This window comes from Candoia aspera, chromosome 2 (assembly GCF_035149785.1).
Source record: "Candoia aspera isolate rCanAsp1 chromosome 2, rCanAsp1.hap2, whole genome shotgun sequence".
Taxonomy (NCBI): Eukaryota; Metazoa; Chordata; class Lepidosauria; order Squamata; family Boidae; genus Candoia; species Candoia aspera.
Window position 1 is genome coordinate 62,248,476 of NC_086154.1, and position 17,260 is coordinate 62,265,735.

At 38.2% G+C, this 17,260-nt stretch overlaps 1 protein-coding gene across 1 annotated transcript in view; it reads left to right on the forward strand.

The window, feature by feature from the left end:
• GNAI2 (G protein subunit alpha i2) overlaps positions 1-17,260 on the forward strand; it is a 143,167-nt gene that overhangs the window by 81,765 nt on the left and 44,142 nt on the right. Inside the window, exon 4 of the mRNA XM_063291986.1 lies at positions 4,906-5,066. Within this exon, the coding sequence (XP_063148056.1) occupies positions 4,906-5,066 (161 nt within the window). The remainder of the gene's footprint in view (positions 1-4,905; positions 5,067-17,260) is intronic.

Below are 17,260 nucleotides of genomic sequence, written 5' to 3' on the forward strand. Positions count from 1 at the left end.
GAAAATCTTTCTTAATGTTTCTACTTATTTACATTAATAGCCACAGTCTTAGAAATCCAAATCGTATCTATTATTGAAAAAGATATATGCCTTTCAGAAAAATAAGTATATTCTTTTGACTCACCATTTTTACATCTCCAGGCATGAACACGCTCCAAATTATTCATTAAATTAAAAAAAAAAAACTTTCATAGTTTAACGTGTTTTTAATATTTTTCTCAGAAGTTCTGTCTTTTTGTGGGGAAACCACCCCATTACAATCTCCCAGGAGACACCAATTTTCATATGAAAAGTCCAGTAATTTATTTATTTATTTATTTATTTATATCATATTTTTATCACCACCCATAAATCCTTTATAAAATGCTGTTTTATCTTCATTTGAGGCATAAATTCTCAATATCAAAGTCTTAGCCCCCTGTAAATTAACTTCCACCCAACATATCTGCCATGATTGTCAGTCAGTATAAGTTTTGGATATAGTTAAGGATTTATATACAAAGCAACTCCATTTTTTTCATTCTCGCTGAAATAAATTCTTCATCCAAATTTTTGTGACTCAAATATATCTTTTTTTCTAATATGTGTTTCTTGTAAGCAAATCACATCTTATTTTAACTTATTCAAATAATGAATTTTTTTTCTCTTTTGAGGAGCATTTGCTCCATTTATATTCCACATTAAGCATTTATAATCCATAGTTAGGCCAAGATTTTAGAAAAGTCAATACCTGTAGAGCCCAATGTGGAATCATCTTCAGTGTCTTGTTGTATCTTTGTGGCATTTGTTTAGTCGCATCTGTCATTGTCACTTCCATTTGCATTTCCTACAATTCCTCTTTAAATTTTCCCAAAAAATCTCTTGCTTTCTGCACAGAGTTCAATCTGAATGTCTGTTGCTTAAAAGTAAAAATCACCCCTTCCAACGTATCCCATCTAAATGGAATCTTCTCTTTAAGTTTGTTAAAAAACAACAAAACTCTTTTCTCTTATTCTAATTGGAATTTCCTTAGGTACAATTACATCTGTATTACCAATCCTCAATCTAGTATTAAAATGCTATTTCAAAACTTGATCTCTAGTCTTCTTCCTGACAAAGTGCACAAGGACATCCCTTACGTAGAACATTTCTTAATTTTGCAAAATTGTGTATTAATCCTATAAACTTTATCTCTATCTCAGTGTCATCTTCCTCCCAATCCAGGAAAGTGGACAGAGGCTTAACACTCTTTACTCTGATATATTTTCCATGTTGCTGTGGAATTGCTCTACATCTTAAACAAAATTCTTTTTCTCACAGTTCCAGTAATACCAAGTTGTCCAAATCTTTCTCCATTTCTCTATTTATAACTTCGGTCTTACTTTCCAAAAATTCCACTTTGTCAGTAATTTGCTTTAAATATCCAGCCAATTGTCCTACAGATTCTTCAACCTTCTTAACTTCTTCTTTCATATCCCTTATTATTCCTGCAAATCCTTCTTCCATTTTCTTTTTAAAAGCATCTGAACTATTGGCAGCCACTGCAGTCATTTTCTTGCCAAATTCCTCAGACATTTTCTGCAATAGATCTGGTGAAATGCCTTTATCTGTAAGTTGTTCTAGTGAACCTCTCCTTCCTTCTCCTACTTTTGCAGATTATCTTGTGGTTGCCATTATGAGAACATGAAAGTATCTCAATTACTAGCGTGAAAATGAAAAACAGGCTTCTCCATTTTTTCCCCCTGTTTTGCTTTTCTCTTCTTTAATACTTTTGTCTCAATTAGCTCTCTGTAGTTATAATCATGCAGTCTGGCTCCTATTACCCTTTTCTTCTTATTTTGTAAAATCCAGTTATCTACTTTCCATAATAATAAACAATCAGCATTCCCACGAAGGTCTGGTCATTTGTCTAATTAATTTTACTATTTTCAAAGGCACTTTCATCAGGAAAAAAAAATATTCTTCTGTTTTCTAAAATTACTGCCCCCTTTATCCATTTAAAACTTTCTTGAATCACAATCTTGTTAACCTTCTTGTTTTTAAATTAAAATCCTTTAAGATAGCACTTTTTTTCCTCTTCTTAATTCCAAAAAGAAGGCAACTCTAGGTCTTTGTTGAATCTTTGTTTTCCCTGCTGTTTGGAATATCTCTCTCAGGTTGTAAATTAATTATATTCAAAGGTGTTTAAGCAAGTGATGTTGTTGCCGGTCATACATCTGTAAAGGCTGCACGGTTGTTAAGGGCACATTGATATTCCCTTGCCTCCCAAGCCACTCAACTTACAATCAACCACAAGAAACTCAATTCCTGTAGTCTCCTCATGAGAAGCGGCTATCCAGAGCTCAAGTGGGCAATCCCTCAATCTCTCCATATTCTGGAGAGATTTTCACCAGCCAGAATCTGTCTCCTGCCTGCTAATTTCACTGTGATGCTGCCCCTGGTAGTGGAGCCGCTCACAGAGACATCTAACCCACCATAGGTCCTCACCCAGAAGCCCCTCTCTGTTGTTTTTCTGATTAAAAGGTCAAAATGCAAAAAGTGAAATATTTTTTGTAGCGCTGCTACCTGGCCGTATAATGTATAAGCAAGTTGCTTAGAGGGTTCAGCCCTTCCTTCACCCTTTAGGAGATAAACCAGCCTCATAGTAGGAGATAATATTTTTCTTACACTTTATTGTTTTTTTTTAAATTTAAGTATTAAAATGTAGGCATTCAGTGGCAAGAAGAAATAATACAGAAGAAAGTACAAGTGAAGTGCTTTCTGTAAGGAACCTCCAAATAGATACTGGGGAATTTTAAATTAGTTTTACAGACCACAAGAAATTCCAAAGAGGAAACTGTATCTTCCTGAACATAGCCTGAAGTAGGAATGTAGGCAGCATTTAAATGATCAGTTCCATAACTGGTACAGAGACATGAAAATGTGGGCACCACCAGAAACCAGAAATCAAACACCTATTGCAGATTTTCAGCTGTATGTTTTACCTGTATCTACAGAAATAGAAGCTTTCTGAAGTAAAGATCTTTCTTTAAAGTAAAGGTAAACTTCCTTTCCTGGATTTCTCCAGCCTCTGGGTGATTTTAAACTTTAATCAAACTCTGTGGGTAACAGAGTTAATTCTGTCCTGTCCCCGGGAGACTTTTCCTGAGTTCTACACTTTATTTTAAAAGACTGCACCTTTTCTATCTCCAGCAGAGAGGGCCTGAGGTAATTCATGGAGATGTATATTGCGTGTCTGAGCTTGCAGTCTGGCATTCATTTATTGATGCCAACATAAACCAGTGCCTCTGGGGCTGAGAAAGAAGAAAAAAAGTTGTGGCTTTAGATTCTCTAAGCTTTCATATGCCTGTTTCCCAATTATTTTCTTTGGAGAGAAAGTTAAATATTAATTTTAAGGATTGAATCTGATCTATATATCTAGAATGACTATTTTGGGCAAACATATTGCTGCAAAAATGGGTTGTCAGAGGAAAAAACATGTATTTTTTTCTATATCAGGAATGGGAAACCTGTGGGATTTCCAGATATTAACAGAACTACAACTCCTCGTGATTAAAAGTTGGGAGACACATCACTTACAGTTCAATAATTGGGTTGGCAGAGCAACCCAACTTTCTGAAGAAACTGGCTAGTGCTGGTCACAAGGATAGTAATACATTATGAGAGAAATAAAGTTGCTCTGCTTCCCCAAAATTAATTGGAGCTGATTGTTTGTAACTTAATGAAAATGCAACAGTGAGGTCTAGCAAATAATGTTTCATAATTAATAAAGTGAATGTATGTATTGGCTACTTCTGAAACATTTAAAACAATGAAGATTTTGTTTATTAGTAAACATGTACATTCAAGTGTTTCTTATCTGTGAGAGCATCTGTATTCTTTATCAAATGTAAATTAAGAAGCCAGTACCATGGGCATAAGTCCATGTAGTCCCATTTTTTTCTACTATATCAAGATTATCTGTTTTGCCGCCCATATCTGCATTGGTTAAGTTTGAAGTTTCCTTCTCCATACTGACATCCTCCAAAAGTATCATACTATAACTCCCATTTCCCCTAGCTTACATGAGCAGCCAATTTGGGCAATTCCAGGTTGGAGAGGCAGCCCTGGTATAAGAATTAACTGCTTCCTGTGGGTGTCCTTAGTTGGTCAGATCTTTTATTTATTAGATTTGTTTCACTTTTCCACTAAAATAGTACCCAGAGTATAAAAAATAAAACAAGAGTTATAATTGAAACATTAAATTTCATTAATTAAAAATTCCATGATATAAAAAAGAACACCTCATATTTTAAAACATAGTTTAACTGTCTAATATTTGTCTGAATCAGAATGTCTTTCCATACTTGATGGAATGGTCACCAGATGAATCTAAACTGGCCCCTCTGCTTAGGGAGTTCCAAAGCCTGGTAGCAACTGCCAAGAAGGCTTTCTGTTTGTCATTATGTCAACCTGGAATCAGGCTCTATCGGAGCAATTCTGTACAATAATATCTACATTGGGCTTTATTCTTTCATTGTATAAAATTTTTGACACAGTTAAATCTGATGGAACCATTTGTCAGGTATCATATCACTGATTTTTTTTCCGTAACACTCATACTCACTTGTGGTCTCTAATCCAAATACTAATCAGGACTGACCTTGCTCAGCTTCAGGATCCAAACAAGGTCAGCCAGGCGATGCCAACCACTACTTATAGAGTTATTAAGTATTGACTTCTTCATGATATGCATTTAGAAATGGCATCTGCTTTGCAACTAGGGGGTGTTTTATTTCTTTTGCAAAATATGCTTCCCTCTAGGAAGACCTTTTTGTGAGTTTAGAGAGGATAAGAGCAAAATGTGAACTTCAGTGTAATGTGACATAGTTGTCCCCCCCCAGCTAATACATGGCTCTAAATGTCTCAATTTTACTTTCCCTGCAGGATGATGCTCGCCAGTTGTTTGCACTCTCTTGTACTGCAGAGGAGCAGGGAATCATGCCAGAGGACTTATCCAATGTGATTCGGAGGCTGTGGGCAGACAATGGCGTCCAGGCCTGCTTTAATCGTTCCCGGGAGTATCAGCTGAATGACTCCGCAGCTTAGTGAGTAACTTTTCTTTGAAATCTTTTTGCTGGTAGCAACGTATTTTGAACTTTAAATAGTATTTGAGTAATGCCAACTGGCTACACATTCAGAAAACCATTGTGATAAAATATCAAATGTTGGCAGACTTTAGTAATGCTGAAGTATCAATCATTCAGGGCCAAACTAAAAGTGATAGAGCTTTGCATGTTCAGTGTTCCCCAATAGTAAAAAAAAGTGTGTGTAGTTACTTGGATAGTATGTGTGTACAGGGTTGTTGAACTTTTCCAAGCACTCCACCCTCCTCAGTAATCTGCTTCCTGCAGTAGTTTTTCCACCATGTAAACCTACATTAGTTTTGCAGTATAATGCAACACAGTAACTATATTGTGGATTTGTTGATTATTTCAAGTATTTCTGGTCCACCTTTTTAGGATAAACTCTTGTCAAGAGATGACATTGCCTGCATAAACAATACAGCCAAATAGTATAACTTTGTAGTAAAACCCACCCAATGAACTTTACAAGTTAACAGCTTTTTTGAAAAGCCTTTAGAATATAATTCTGCTACTAAAAATAATGCCACAAACTATAGCAATAAAAATAAAGGTATAGTTCTTAATATACTTATATTCATTTGAAGTAAATTATTCTTCAAAGCCTTTTAAATTTAGATTAATATGGTATTCACTGGAAAAGCTATCTATAATCGCCAGTGGATGCAGGTGGACATTCATACAGACTTTTTAATTATAAAGGACAAAGATAATTGGGTAAGGTGTGAGGTTTGAGTCTGCTTCTGACTTAGAAAACGGAAATTATCTTGAGTCAGAAGGGGAAATCAAAACTTATCAGGAAGGATTTGGAGAAATAAGACCCAGAAGTGACTCAGCAGAGCGGGAGAAACTAGAAGCACTGGTTGGACAAACTTTGGAGGGAGGTTTGAATCCTCCAATCAGTGCTCATGAAAGATGAGCAGAGAAGCATGCGAATCAAAAGGCAGCCCAGTTGGCTGCAGGTGAGAAAAGGCACGGAAAGGATCGTGTTAAAAGGCAGGCGTGCCAAGAGCAAGCTGCCGGAGACAACCGATCCTTTGATCTCACAGCATCTACGGAAGAGTCCTTACCCCAGTCGGAAACCTTGCCTGTAGCCAGTGTGGAACCAGAGCCAGTTCCTTCTGTTGCGGACCTGCTTCCTACACACACCGCTCCAGTCGAGCCTCTCCTTGCCGTCCCTGTCAAGCACAGCCTCGCATCCAGTTCCAAGCCTCGCCTTGTTGCTTCAACGCGATTTGGTCTCGCCTCCAGTTCCAAGCCTCGTTTTGACGTTCCAGCCAAGTCCAGCCTTGTCTTCAGATCTGAGCCTTGCCTAGACACTCCAGCCAAGTCCAGCCTTGTCTCCAGATCCAAGTCTTACCTTGATGCCCCAGCCAAGTCCAGCCTTGTTTCCAGGTCCAAGCCTTGCCTAGATGTTCCAGTCCAGTCTTGTCTAGCCTCTGTGTTCCAGCCTAGTCTAACCTGCGTGCCTGTTCACAGACCCATGCCTCCAGCCACTTCCTTGCCACATACTTCCAGCTTCACCAAGTCTGGCAGCTTCAGTAAGAGAATTAGCTGAGTTCTGCCTCACTGTTTGCCACAATCTGAACCGGCAGCCTTGCTTGGGCATCCTTTACTGCCTGAGCGGACTTGATTGAATTGCATTGTCTAATCTATTACAAGAACTTTTGCTGTTGTAAATAGTTATTGTAAATGAAGAATTTAATAGTAAATCTGCCTGGCCACCTCATAGTCTGAACAGGACTTAACGGTTATTATTGTAACTGGCACAGTATTCTGGATGAAACTGATTATCTAGACTCGTTTCAGTCAGGTTTCAGGCCCAGTTATGGGACGGAAATGGCATTGGTTGCATTTATGGATGATCTTTGGCGGGAGTGGGATGGGAGCAGTGCATCCATCCTGGCTCTTCTTGACCTCTCAGCGGCTTTCAATACGATTGATCATGGTTCCTTTTGGGGCGACTCAGGGAGTTGGGGGTGGGTGGTGTAGTTCTGCGCTGATTCACCTCCTTCCTCCAGGGCTGGTCCCAATCAGTGTTGATAGGGAGCGAGAGATCCAGCCCACAGCCCCTTCTTTGTGGGGTGCCACAGGGCTGAGTACTCTCTCCTCTCCTTTTTAACATCTACATGAAACCACTGGGCGAGATCATCCGTCACCACAGGATGTGGTATTATCAGTATGCTGATGATACCCAATTATACATCTCCATCCTGGGTGAAGTAAGTGATGCCGTGACCACCTTCTCCAGGTGCCTGGGGACTGTGGGGGCCTGGATGGGGAACAGAAGGCTTCCGCTGAACCCTGGTAAGACAGAGTGGCTGTGGATTAATGGCTCCTCAGTATCTGGGAAATCGTCATCTTTAGTTCTGGATGGGGTTGCATTGCCCCAGACAGATCTGGTGCATAATTTGGGGGTCCTCCTGGACTCACGACTCCTGCTCAAAGAGCAGGTGACAGTCATGGCCAGGAGGGCCTTTGCTCAACTTCATGTTGTGCGCTGTTACGCCCTTTCCTGGATCAGGAGGCCCTTCAAATGGTCACTCATGCCCTGGTCATCTCCCATATAGACTACTGTAATGTGCTCTACATGGGGCTACCCTTGAAAAATATCTGGAAGCTACAGCTGGTCCAGAATGCAGCTGCGCGGGCAATTTTGGGTGCCCCAAGGTCAGTACATGTAACACCTTTGCTACATGAGCTGCACTGGCTCCCAGTTTGCTTCTGGGTCCAATTCAAGGTGTTGGTTATCACCTTTAAAGCCCTACATGGCATGCGGCCAGGTTACCTGAGGGACTGTCTCATCCCCATCACATTGACCCATCCCACCCGGTCACGCAGAGAGGGCATGCTTCGGACCCCATCTGTAAGAGAATTTCACCTGGCGGGGTCCAGGAAATGGGTCTTCTCTGCAGTAGCTCTTGCCCTCTGGAACATTCTTCCCCCAGAGGTGAGACAAGCCCCCTTTCCCCTGGACTTCCGTAAAAAACTAAAAACCTGGTTCTGCCAGCATGCCTGGAGCAGGAAGGGGAACAGTCATTCTTGGGGATGGCAAGCACCCTAGAATGGCCCTTTATACACACAGACTGAGATACAACCTTTAGCCATCTGGATTTTATCACATTTTATATTTTTATTGTCTATTTATATTCATATTTATTGTATTTATAATGGCATTGAATTCTAAACTTGGTTTTTGTTGTAAACCGCCCAGAGTCCCTCCTCTGGGGGGAGATGGGCAGTGATAAAATTCAATCAATCAGTAAACAAACAAACAATACATTCTTGATAAATTGCAGAGCAAAAGGAGAGATGTGAACTTGGGCTATTCCGTAATTTCTCATGAGACAACAGTTCACCTTTGGGTCTTCCTCTACTGTGACCGAACAGTTGTCATACTGTCGTATTATCTGAACTGTTTCTCCCAGATCCTTGGTATAAAAACTGCAAGAACAGCTTTGTGAGCTTGCTGTTTCTTTCATTGCCTCTCCCCATTAATTTTTTTTAAATGTGACATATATTTTAGATTATAAGACATACAAACAGGAGCTTTCATACCATTGGTCTTTGTAAGAGACATTCTGGGATTCTTTTCAAGTAAAGAGTAGGCAAAAATGTGTTAAATAAATAAAATGCTATTTTTATAACAGCTGTAGTTTCTAAAATTGTCTTCAAAGGCATTGTCAGTAAAGTGCATTTACAACAGTCTAGTCTGATGTGGCTCAGTAGTCTAGTCCGGTTTCAGATGCTAAGCAGAGTCAGGCACAATTAGTGCTTGGATGGGAGGCCTATAGTGAATACCAGGGCTGTGGACTAGAATGGGAAGGCAAAAATACATACCAGAAGAAGACAACAGCAAGCCACTTCCATACTGTAGCCAAGAAACTATATCACCAGGAGTCACAAATGACTTGAAGAAGATGTTACTCTTTAGCCTAGTTGTAATGAATGCAAACGTAATATCTTATTTTTAGATAGGTTGCAGTTGTTGCACAAACTTAAATTGAAAGAAGGCCCTTGTAGTCTCTGCTGCCACTTCTCAATGGAGAATCCAGAAGAACTTGTGAATTGCAGACTCTGGGGAATAGTTTGGGGACAGATATAATCTCAAAACAGAATTGTTGTATTCCCTTAATGGTACTCCCTCTATCTTACTTGGATTAAGTTTCATTTTATTTATATACATATGGAAAGACACATCTATTTTCAGAGAAAGAAGCCAGAAGGTTAAATCTTGTAGGTGTATACAGTAGAAGCATGTAGTACTCAGTGTGATCAAGGCTCCATTAAGTGCACTATTCTGTTCCCACAATGGCCAGCTGGATTCTTATGGGAAGACCACAGGGAGGACAGAGTACATTGGGAGAAAAGGGTTGGAGAGGTATTTTGTAAGGATTGTGTAAAAGTGGTTCTACAGCTGAAACTGCAAAATGTAATATTCTTACAACAATGGTATTTTCTTACCCTTGTTTTCATAGGGTTGTTGTGTATTTCTTGACATGCTATACAAACAGGCAATATATACATTATTTCCCCAGAATATATAAACCTTAAAACAAAGCAATAGCTATTTATCCATCTTATGAACCATAGAAACAATGTGAATTTTAGATATCTTTGCTAAAACTGTTGGCAAAGTTAAAAGCTTCTGATAAATCCATGTAGGTTTTTTGGCAGCTGTGTGAATGTGGTTTGTCACTGCCATCTTCCAGGATTTTTTTTCCCTATATATAAGTGAATCCCTGGGATTTCCTGGTGGTCTGCTATCCAAGTACTAATAAGGACTAATACTTAGCTTTTTTTAAGATCAGCTAAGGTTGGCTAGGTGCTGCTACCTGTATGCATTTGTGAAACCCCCAGTTTAAAGTATACCAGTAAGGAATTATAAAATACATGATGGAGCTGTTCAAGGATGGTTGCTCAGGGATGCTTTATTCAGGAATCAAATTTCATCCATGCAGGTTCTGTGGGATTATTGAGATGGTGCATTAGATTTGGTGGCATGTTTTGACCTGGAGCTAATAGAGCAAAGGAACATTTAATTGGTGAACTTCATTAATCTGACTTCAGGAAGTAGCATCTTAATGTGATATCTTTGACTTTTAAGGTAGTTAGATAGCTGTGAGGTAGGTAGGTAGATTGGTAGGTAGGTAGGTAGGTAGGTAGATAAAAATAAATTCCCTTCTCACCCCTATGGGTGGTATGTGTCATCCTCAACCTTGGGTCCTCTACCAGAGGCCTGGGAGTTTGAGGGTTCTGCGCAATATTTTAGCTGTTCCTAGCATTGCACTTTTCTGGACAGACAGCTCTGATGTTGTGTGTGTATGTGTGTGTGTATATATAAAGGTTGGCAAATGGGATGTAGAATGCTTAGAAAGAATATATGCAGACATTATATACACACACACACACACACACACACACACAAATATACATTTAATGCTTGTTCTTCTCTCTTTACCATGTTATGATGCATCTATAAATACTCTGAGAAGAGATGGAGATTGTTTATAAAGGTTCATATTCCATAGAGATGGCCTGTAAAAGTTTTACAGTGCTTGGCCTGGTATTTCATGTAAATACCTTTCTCTTTTTATTTCACCTGAGAAATGACAGAGCAGCAGGAGGCCTGCTTGGTTAATGAGATGGCCTAAAACTGGGAAAGCTGCCTAAGTTGAAGTATTCATGGAGTTAAACTGGATTCAGTGATAGGCAAAACTGATGTGAACAGGAAATGTCAGACAAGAAGCCAGAAATAATAAACAGACTTGGAAAAACAATGTGTCTTTGGATAATATCACAACTCTGGCTTCAGAGGTGGCAATACTGGAGAAAAGACAAATGGATACAAATAAACAGATAAAGATATAGATGATACAGATAATGAGTTTCATGTAGGAATTATCCCTAGCAACTGCTAAGTGCTACAAATCCCTGGTCAGAAATCAATAAACAGAAAGGTGAAGTATAAATTGAATAATGTATTAAAAAAATCTTATCCTATGATACTTGAACCAGTTAAAATTTTATTTGTTGAATAAAATTTTTGTTTTGTTGTTTTATTTATTTGCTGAAATTTTATACCTACTTGCTTGCTTTTATACGTACTTAGGAGAAAGAACCATTTAATTCAGTGAAACTGGCTTCTGAGTAGACAACTGTATGATTGCAGAGTTACTGATATTTTCCATGAAATATAAATATATATATATATATATATATGAATGAATGAATGAATGTTAACCTATATCAAGATAGACTTGCACAGCTAGAAATTTTAGGAACAAATTTTAACTATTTCCACTGGAAAGGCTACTAGGAAATAATCAACATTTTGATTTTGTCTGATGTTTGATATACTAAAAGTAGGATACTATTAAAATAGGATAAGTATGTAGAATTTGAGAAAAAAAATGAGTTGTTTAATAAGTGTTTGCATTCTTCTGCATGTCACTGAGAGATATTATTGTAATTTGGAGTGGAAAATCAGATATTTTACAATTCCTGTAGTCCTCACCATTGATCATTCTGATTGGGCTGATCAGAGTTGTAGTTCAGTAACATATGGATGGCCATAGGTTCCCTATCATTGTTATAGATATTATAGCAAATATATTTCCTATTCGAAATATGTGTTTTTGTCACGTGTTCTGAATTTTGATTTGCTGTGGTCTCTAATCTTCATTGTGGTCTCTGTAATGCATATGTATGTATGTATACCATGCCAATTGTGAATTGACTCTGAGAGGCTTGCAATCCTGCCATATGTAAATAAGATTAAACCATAAAAGCAGTCAAGCAATGAACAGTATTACATAATAAAATATTCCTATGCTGAAGAAAAATACACTCATATAATTGTATATTCTTACACAGAAGAAATCGGTCTTAAATCCTTTCTCCCTCAAAGGCCTGCTGAAAAAGGCAGGTTTTAATTGTTTCCCTAAAATCCAATAATATTGGAGCAAACTGAATCTCTGGGAAGATGCTGTACAAGAAGAGGGGCAAAAACTGAGAAGGCATATGAGTTACATGCTTGTGCAAAGGTTCAGAACCTTATAGAGGTTATAGAATTGTTTGCTGAGAATTCTGGCCGTAATCTGTACTGTGTGACTAGACAGAGTTCAGCTGAACTCTTTCATTTAGTTTTCAATTGCCATTGTGATTTACCTTTCAGCTCTTGAAAATCCCTATTTTTTAAAAAAAATCTTTATATTCACTCTTTATTTTCTTAACTCTTAACTGCTTTACTTTCCTTACTGAAGTATTACCCAGAAAGGGTGTTTTTGACTCTTCCTGGCCCATTTCACAAGTACCAGCTTAGCAGAATCATATGGGTGTATATTTTGTATTTTTGGTCTTAGAGAAAGTCATGCAGATGACTTTTCTAAGCATTGGCAGGCATTGGAACCAAGCCCTTAGGGTACAGAACTCAGAAGATCTCCCATATTCTTCCAGGCCCCTATTACATTCTAGAAGTTGTCTGAAAACTCTCTTACCTCTTCATGAAGCTGTTGAAATTCTCCATCTCTGACAGAATATTCCCAAGCTGCTGCTATGCTATCACCAGGACTGTGGGAACAACCCAATAACTGCTCAATGCCTCCTCAGAGACTTGTTCTTTGACACTGACAAGGGCAAAAATAAAAGAAGTATAAGGCGCTGTTGCCTCACTCACAGGGCCTTCAGTAGCCTTGAGTTCCTCACAATGTTGGTCTTCTCCAAGCCTGCTACTATCCATTCTGTTGTTGCTGGACTTGTTAACCTCTCCAGTCTAGTCTAGTCTAGTCTACCCCAGATCCTCCTTGGAACCAAGATTTGATCTTGGAAAAAGAGATTCATTCTCCTCTGGGTTCTACGATTGGCTGTCATGGCATTAAGTTTATCAGAGTACAGATCAGCAGGTGGATATCTTTTAGGACAGCTCAAGGTATGGTGATACAGATCCTTACATGTACACTGCATGTTTTTCTCTCTTTCCTCTGCTTTGCCAAAGTCTGGAAACCACATAACTACCAAAGGTGTCACATTCCCATCTTCAGATTTCTCTGTGATTCAAAGCATTTGAGAGAAATTTGACTTCTGAATTCCAGCACTTTGTACAGAGATCACCACCTTGCTAGTAGTCAGTGAACCCTTTCCCATAAACTCTTCGACTGCCATTGAGCCATAGGATTAGCATCATTTTCCATGTAGTAGAATTCAGTCTGATCGCTCAGGAGATTATGATTGTCTCCAACACCACCTCAATTTATTCTCCATCTACACTGTTGTCCAGTACTCTGGCCCTGGGAATTCAACAACTATTTCAAACTCTAGAGATTATAGTAGGTTCAAGACAATACTGTTTTGGCAGTCCTCATCTGCAGGCTTGTTTAAGAAAATTAGGAGCTACTATGCCATCAGCTTCTTGCTGTGTTGACAGTCTTTATGGAGGGAAAGAAGAGGAATGATAGTTCTTACTCCAACATCCATGCATCTGGTGGAGTGACATGGAAAATTGATGCATCTGATGAAGTAAGCTATAGCTCATGAAAGCTTTTAATACAGTTTATTAGTCCAAGAAGGTGTTACCAGACACTTAGGCATTTCATGTGGTAGAGATATACATACTAAGATAAATATAAGGATGTTGGTTAGTTTCAATTCAATTAATTATATATATTCAAATGAATATACATACATATCCAAATTTTTGCTACGTTGTGCTAGAACAACCACCATCACTAAGCAGACTTTTAAAATTATCCTAATAAACATGGTTCTGGTCTGATTTCTGTAACAGTAATTAACAGACTTTTTCTTCAGCAGTTTTTTCAGACAATCTCTAATTAGTGAATGGTACATACTAAATCAAAAAGTTGCATGTCAGAATTGCACTTTATTTTCTTTTTCTCTCTCTTCCCTTGCTATTCACATTCCTCTTCATTGTTCAGATCAACTTCTTTCCCTAAAATCCTTAACTTTTTTTCAGTTTTAGAGAAAGAAGTAAAGGTAAAGATATAAATACTCAGAACTGTACAAAATCAAAGGGCAGGAATCTTTTTCTTGTTTTTTGCCCATCTGAAGAATTGGGAGAAATGGATTATGAAAATCTTTATTTAAGAAAAGGTAAAATGTTTAAATGTTTATATTTTTCTGATTTTGGAAAACAGTATCAAAATGTTTAAGAAAATACAAGAAACAAGAATAAAAAGTTCTTGTTTCTACATTTTGTTAGAGGATCACACTGTGTGCCTCCTTTAGACCAAGTTAGACAAAAAATATAGTGTCATTATTACATTGGATCCAAGCTATCCCACAGAATGTATGATTTGGCTTCCAAAAGTTTTCTAAAGCAGCTATTATAATAGCTCGAAACTGTAATTCATTGCTAATAAAGCTATATGCTCATTGACTAAAGGGAAGGTTCAGATGTTTTCTAGTGATGATGATTTATTTCTTTTGAAATTATTACAATTCTAAATATTTCCATGTATTGTATCTTCAGAAGTTATACATTTTCCTCTGTTTTTAGGTGATGCTTCTTCCATTTCCCCATTAATTTAAAATAAAATATTCATCTCCAGCAGCAGTTACAAAGACAGGTTTATCCAACTTTACTTTCCTTGTTTGGCAGCACAAATGAGCTTTGCCAAAACTGCTCCTTGGAAAAAACGATTGATCTTATTACTCTATTGTAAAATTATACAATAATTATTGATGCGAACAATGTATACTACTCATTCTTAAGTCTTTGTAGTGGCTTAGAGGGAACCAGTCCTTTATTATATCTTGGGTATTGATTTCCATTTTTTTGGCATTACCTCTTTTGTGTGTGTTGTTAGACAGGCATGTTATAATAATTTCTGGAACCTGTGTCTGCTGTTTTTAGGTGAAAGATAGATTGCTTCACATACACACGAAACCTGGAAAAACTGACAACTTTTCCTTCTAAGTTTAGTTGGGTGAAATGAAGAGCGAATCAATTTTCTTAAGTATGCAGATCTGTTCGAAGAGAGTATTCACAGTGGAACTCTTGTGTTCACAAACTCAAGACTTGTGAATAGTCTTGCCATTATAAGAAGAATGCATTAGAGTGCCATTAGGGAAGAAGAGCAAGTGTTTTCTCTTTGCATTTAATGTCTATGAATATGTACATATGCATGCCAGTGAATCCACATTCCTTCTTGATTTAGCTATACAGTAGTTTTTATTGCATATATTGAAAACTGGTAGTGAGACAAGGCATGGGGTTGTTCATCCTGAGCAGCAGCTTTTTAGTTTTTTTGTAACATAAACTTCCTATTGACCCCTGCTTAAAGATCAAGATTTGCTGTTTGCTGTGGCATTTACTTACGCTGCAGAAAAATTGTTTTCTCCATGGTTTAGATTCTCTCAAATTTATATACTCTGCACTTGAAAGAACTTGATTTGGTAGCCAGTCATGCATTTCTCAACAATTCTCATTGCAAAACTGACTGTAGGGCAGATATGATGCTAGCCAGTCATTTGCTAAGTAAAGGGGATGAAAGAATGGTGAGAGCAAAAGAGAGAGACACACACTCACCTTAATTTATGTTCCTTCATTGCTAACTTGCCACATGCAAGCTGCAGTGTTGCAGCATAAAATATGTGACTTCTTAGTGCCCCATTGAGATTTTTGCATGTACATCTTCAGGATTCCTAAGTATGAGGTGAGAATATCATTCTCTGCACAACTTTGGTTGAAAAATTCCTATTGGAAAAACTTCAGCGTCTTAGTTAGATGCTATTCTGATCATTTTGGTTGTGGCTTTCCAAGTCTCTTGCTTATATATGCTTGCATGAGTTGTATTGTGATCATTAGAATGTGGTTACAGTTTTCCTTTAATAACTGTATCTCTGTTTATATCATGTGCCTGGTTTTTTTTTCTTTTGCCTTCACTCAGATTGTGAACTTTTGATCAGGAGTTATCTTTTAAAACATTCTGCTTAAGTATAAAGCCAACTGATAATATGTTGGTTCTTGTGTGCTGACATGATGTTCAGAGTATTGCAAACAAATAAAAATTAGATTCCTGCTCCAAGGAGTTTGCAGTCTTAAGTCAAGCTTCACCACCTTGATTCTCTCCAGATGTGCTGGATTTCTATTACCTCTTGCTCCGCCAACACAGCTAATGTTGGTGGGGGAGATGGGAGTTATAATCCAATATGCAGAAGCGGGGGGTCTGGTATAAGCATAATTATCATTTATCTTCTATATTGTGTCTGTGCTAATGTTGTAAGCTGCAAAAGATATAGCTGATAAAACCCATTGAACCCCTTTATTATATCTGAACTTGTTTGCTTCTAGCTTGAAGAAGCTGTTCAGAGATTACTCAGTTTTAACATGCAGGCCCACTCAAGAACCTATGACTGAAACGCTGATAATAAGATATAAACCTTTTATCTTTGCCTCTCATGCTGGTTTGATACATTTTATGATTTGCAAAGAAATGGGAAGCAGTATTTGTATTAAAGTAGTGTTGTGACTCTTAATAAATGTCCAGTAAACATTTGTGCAAATAGTCATGAAGAAATCATAGAACGTGAGTGTTGGAACATGCCTTGGAGATCATCTAGTCTAATCTCCTACCCATTGTCAGGAATCCATTACTACAGCATCTCTGACGGATAGCAGTCCAGCTGCTGTTTAGGTTTGTTGTTTATTCGTTCAGTCGCTTCCGACTCTTCGTGACTTCATGGACCAGCCCACGCCAGAGCTTCTTGTCGGTCGTCAACACCCCCAGCTCCCCCAGGGACGAGTCCGTCACCTCTAGAATATCATCCACCCACCTTGCCCTTGGCCGGCCCCTCTTCCTTTTGCCCTCCGCTCTCCCTAGCATCAGCATCTTCTCCAGGGTGTCCTGTCTTCTCATTATGTGGCCAAAGTATTTCAGTTTTGCCTTTAATATCATTCCCTCAAGTGAGCAGTCTGGCTTTATTTCCTGGAGGAGGGACTGGTTTGATCTTCTTGCAGTCCAAGGCACTCTCAGAATTTTCCTCCAACACCACAGTTCAAAAGCATCAATCTTCCTTCGCTCAGCCTTCCTTATGGTCCAGCTCTCGCAGCCATATGTTACTATGGGGAACACCATTGCTTTAACTATGCGGGCCTTTGTTGTCAGTGTGATGTCTCTGCTCTTAACTATTTTATC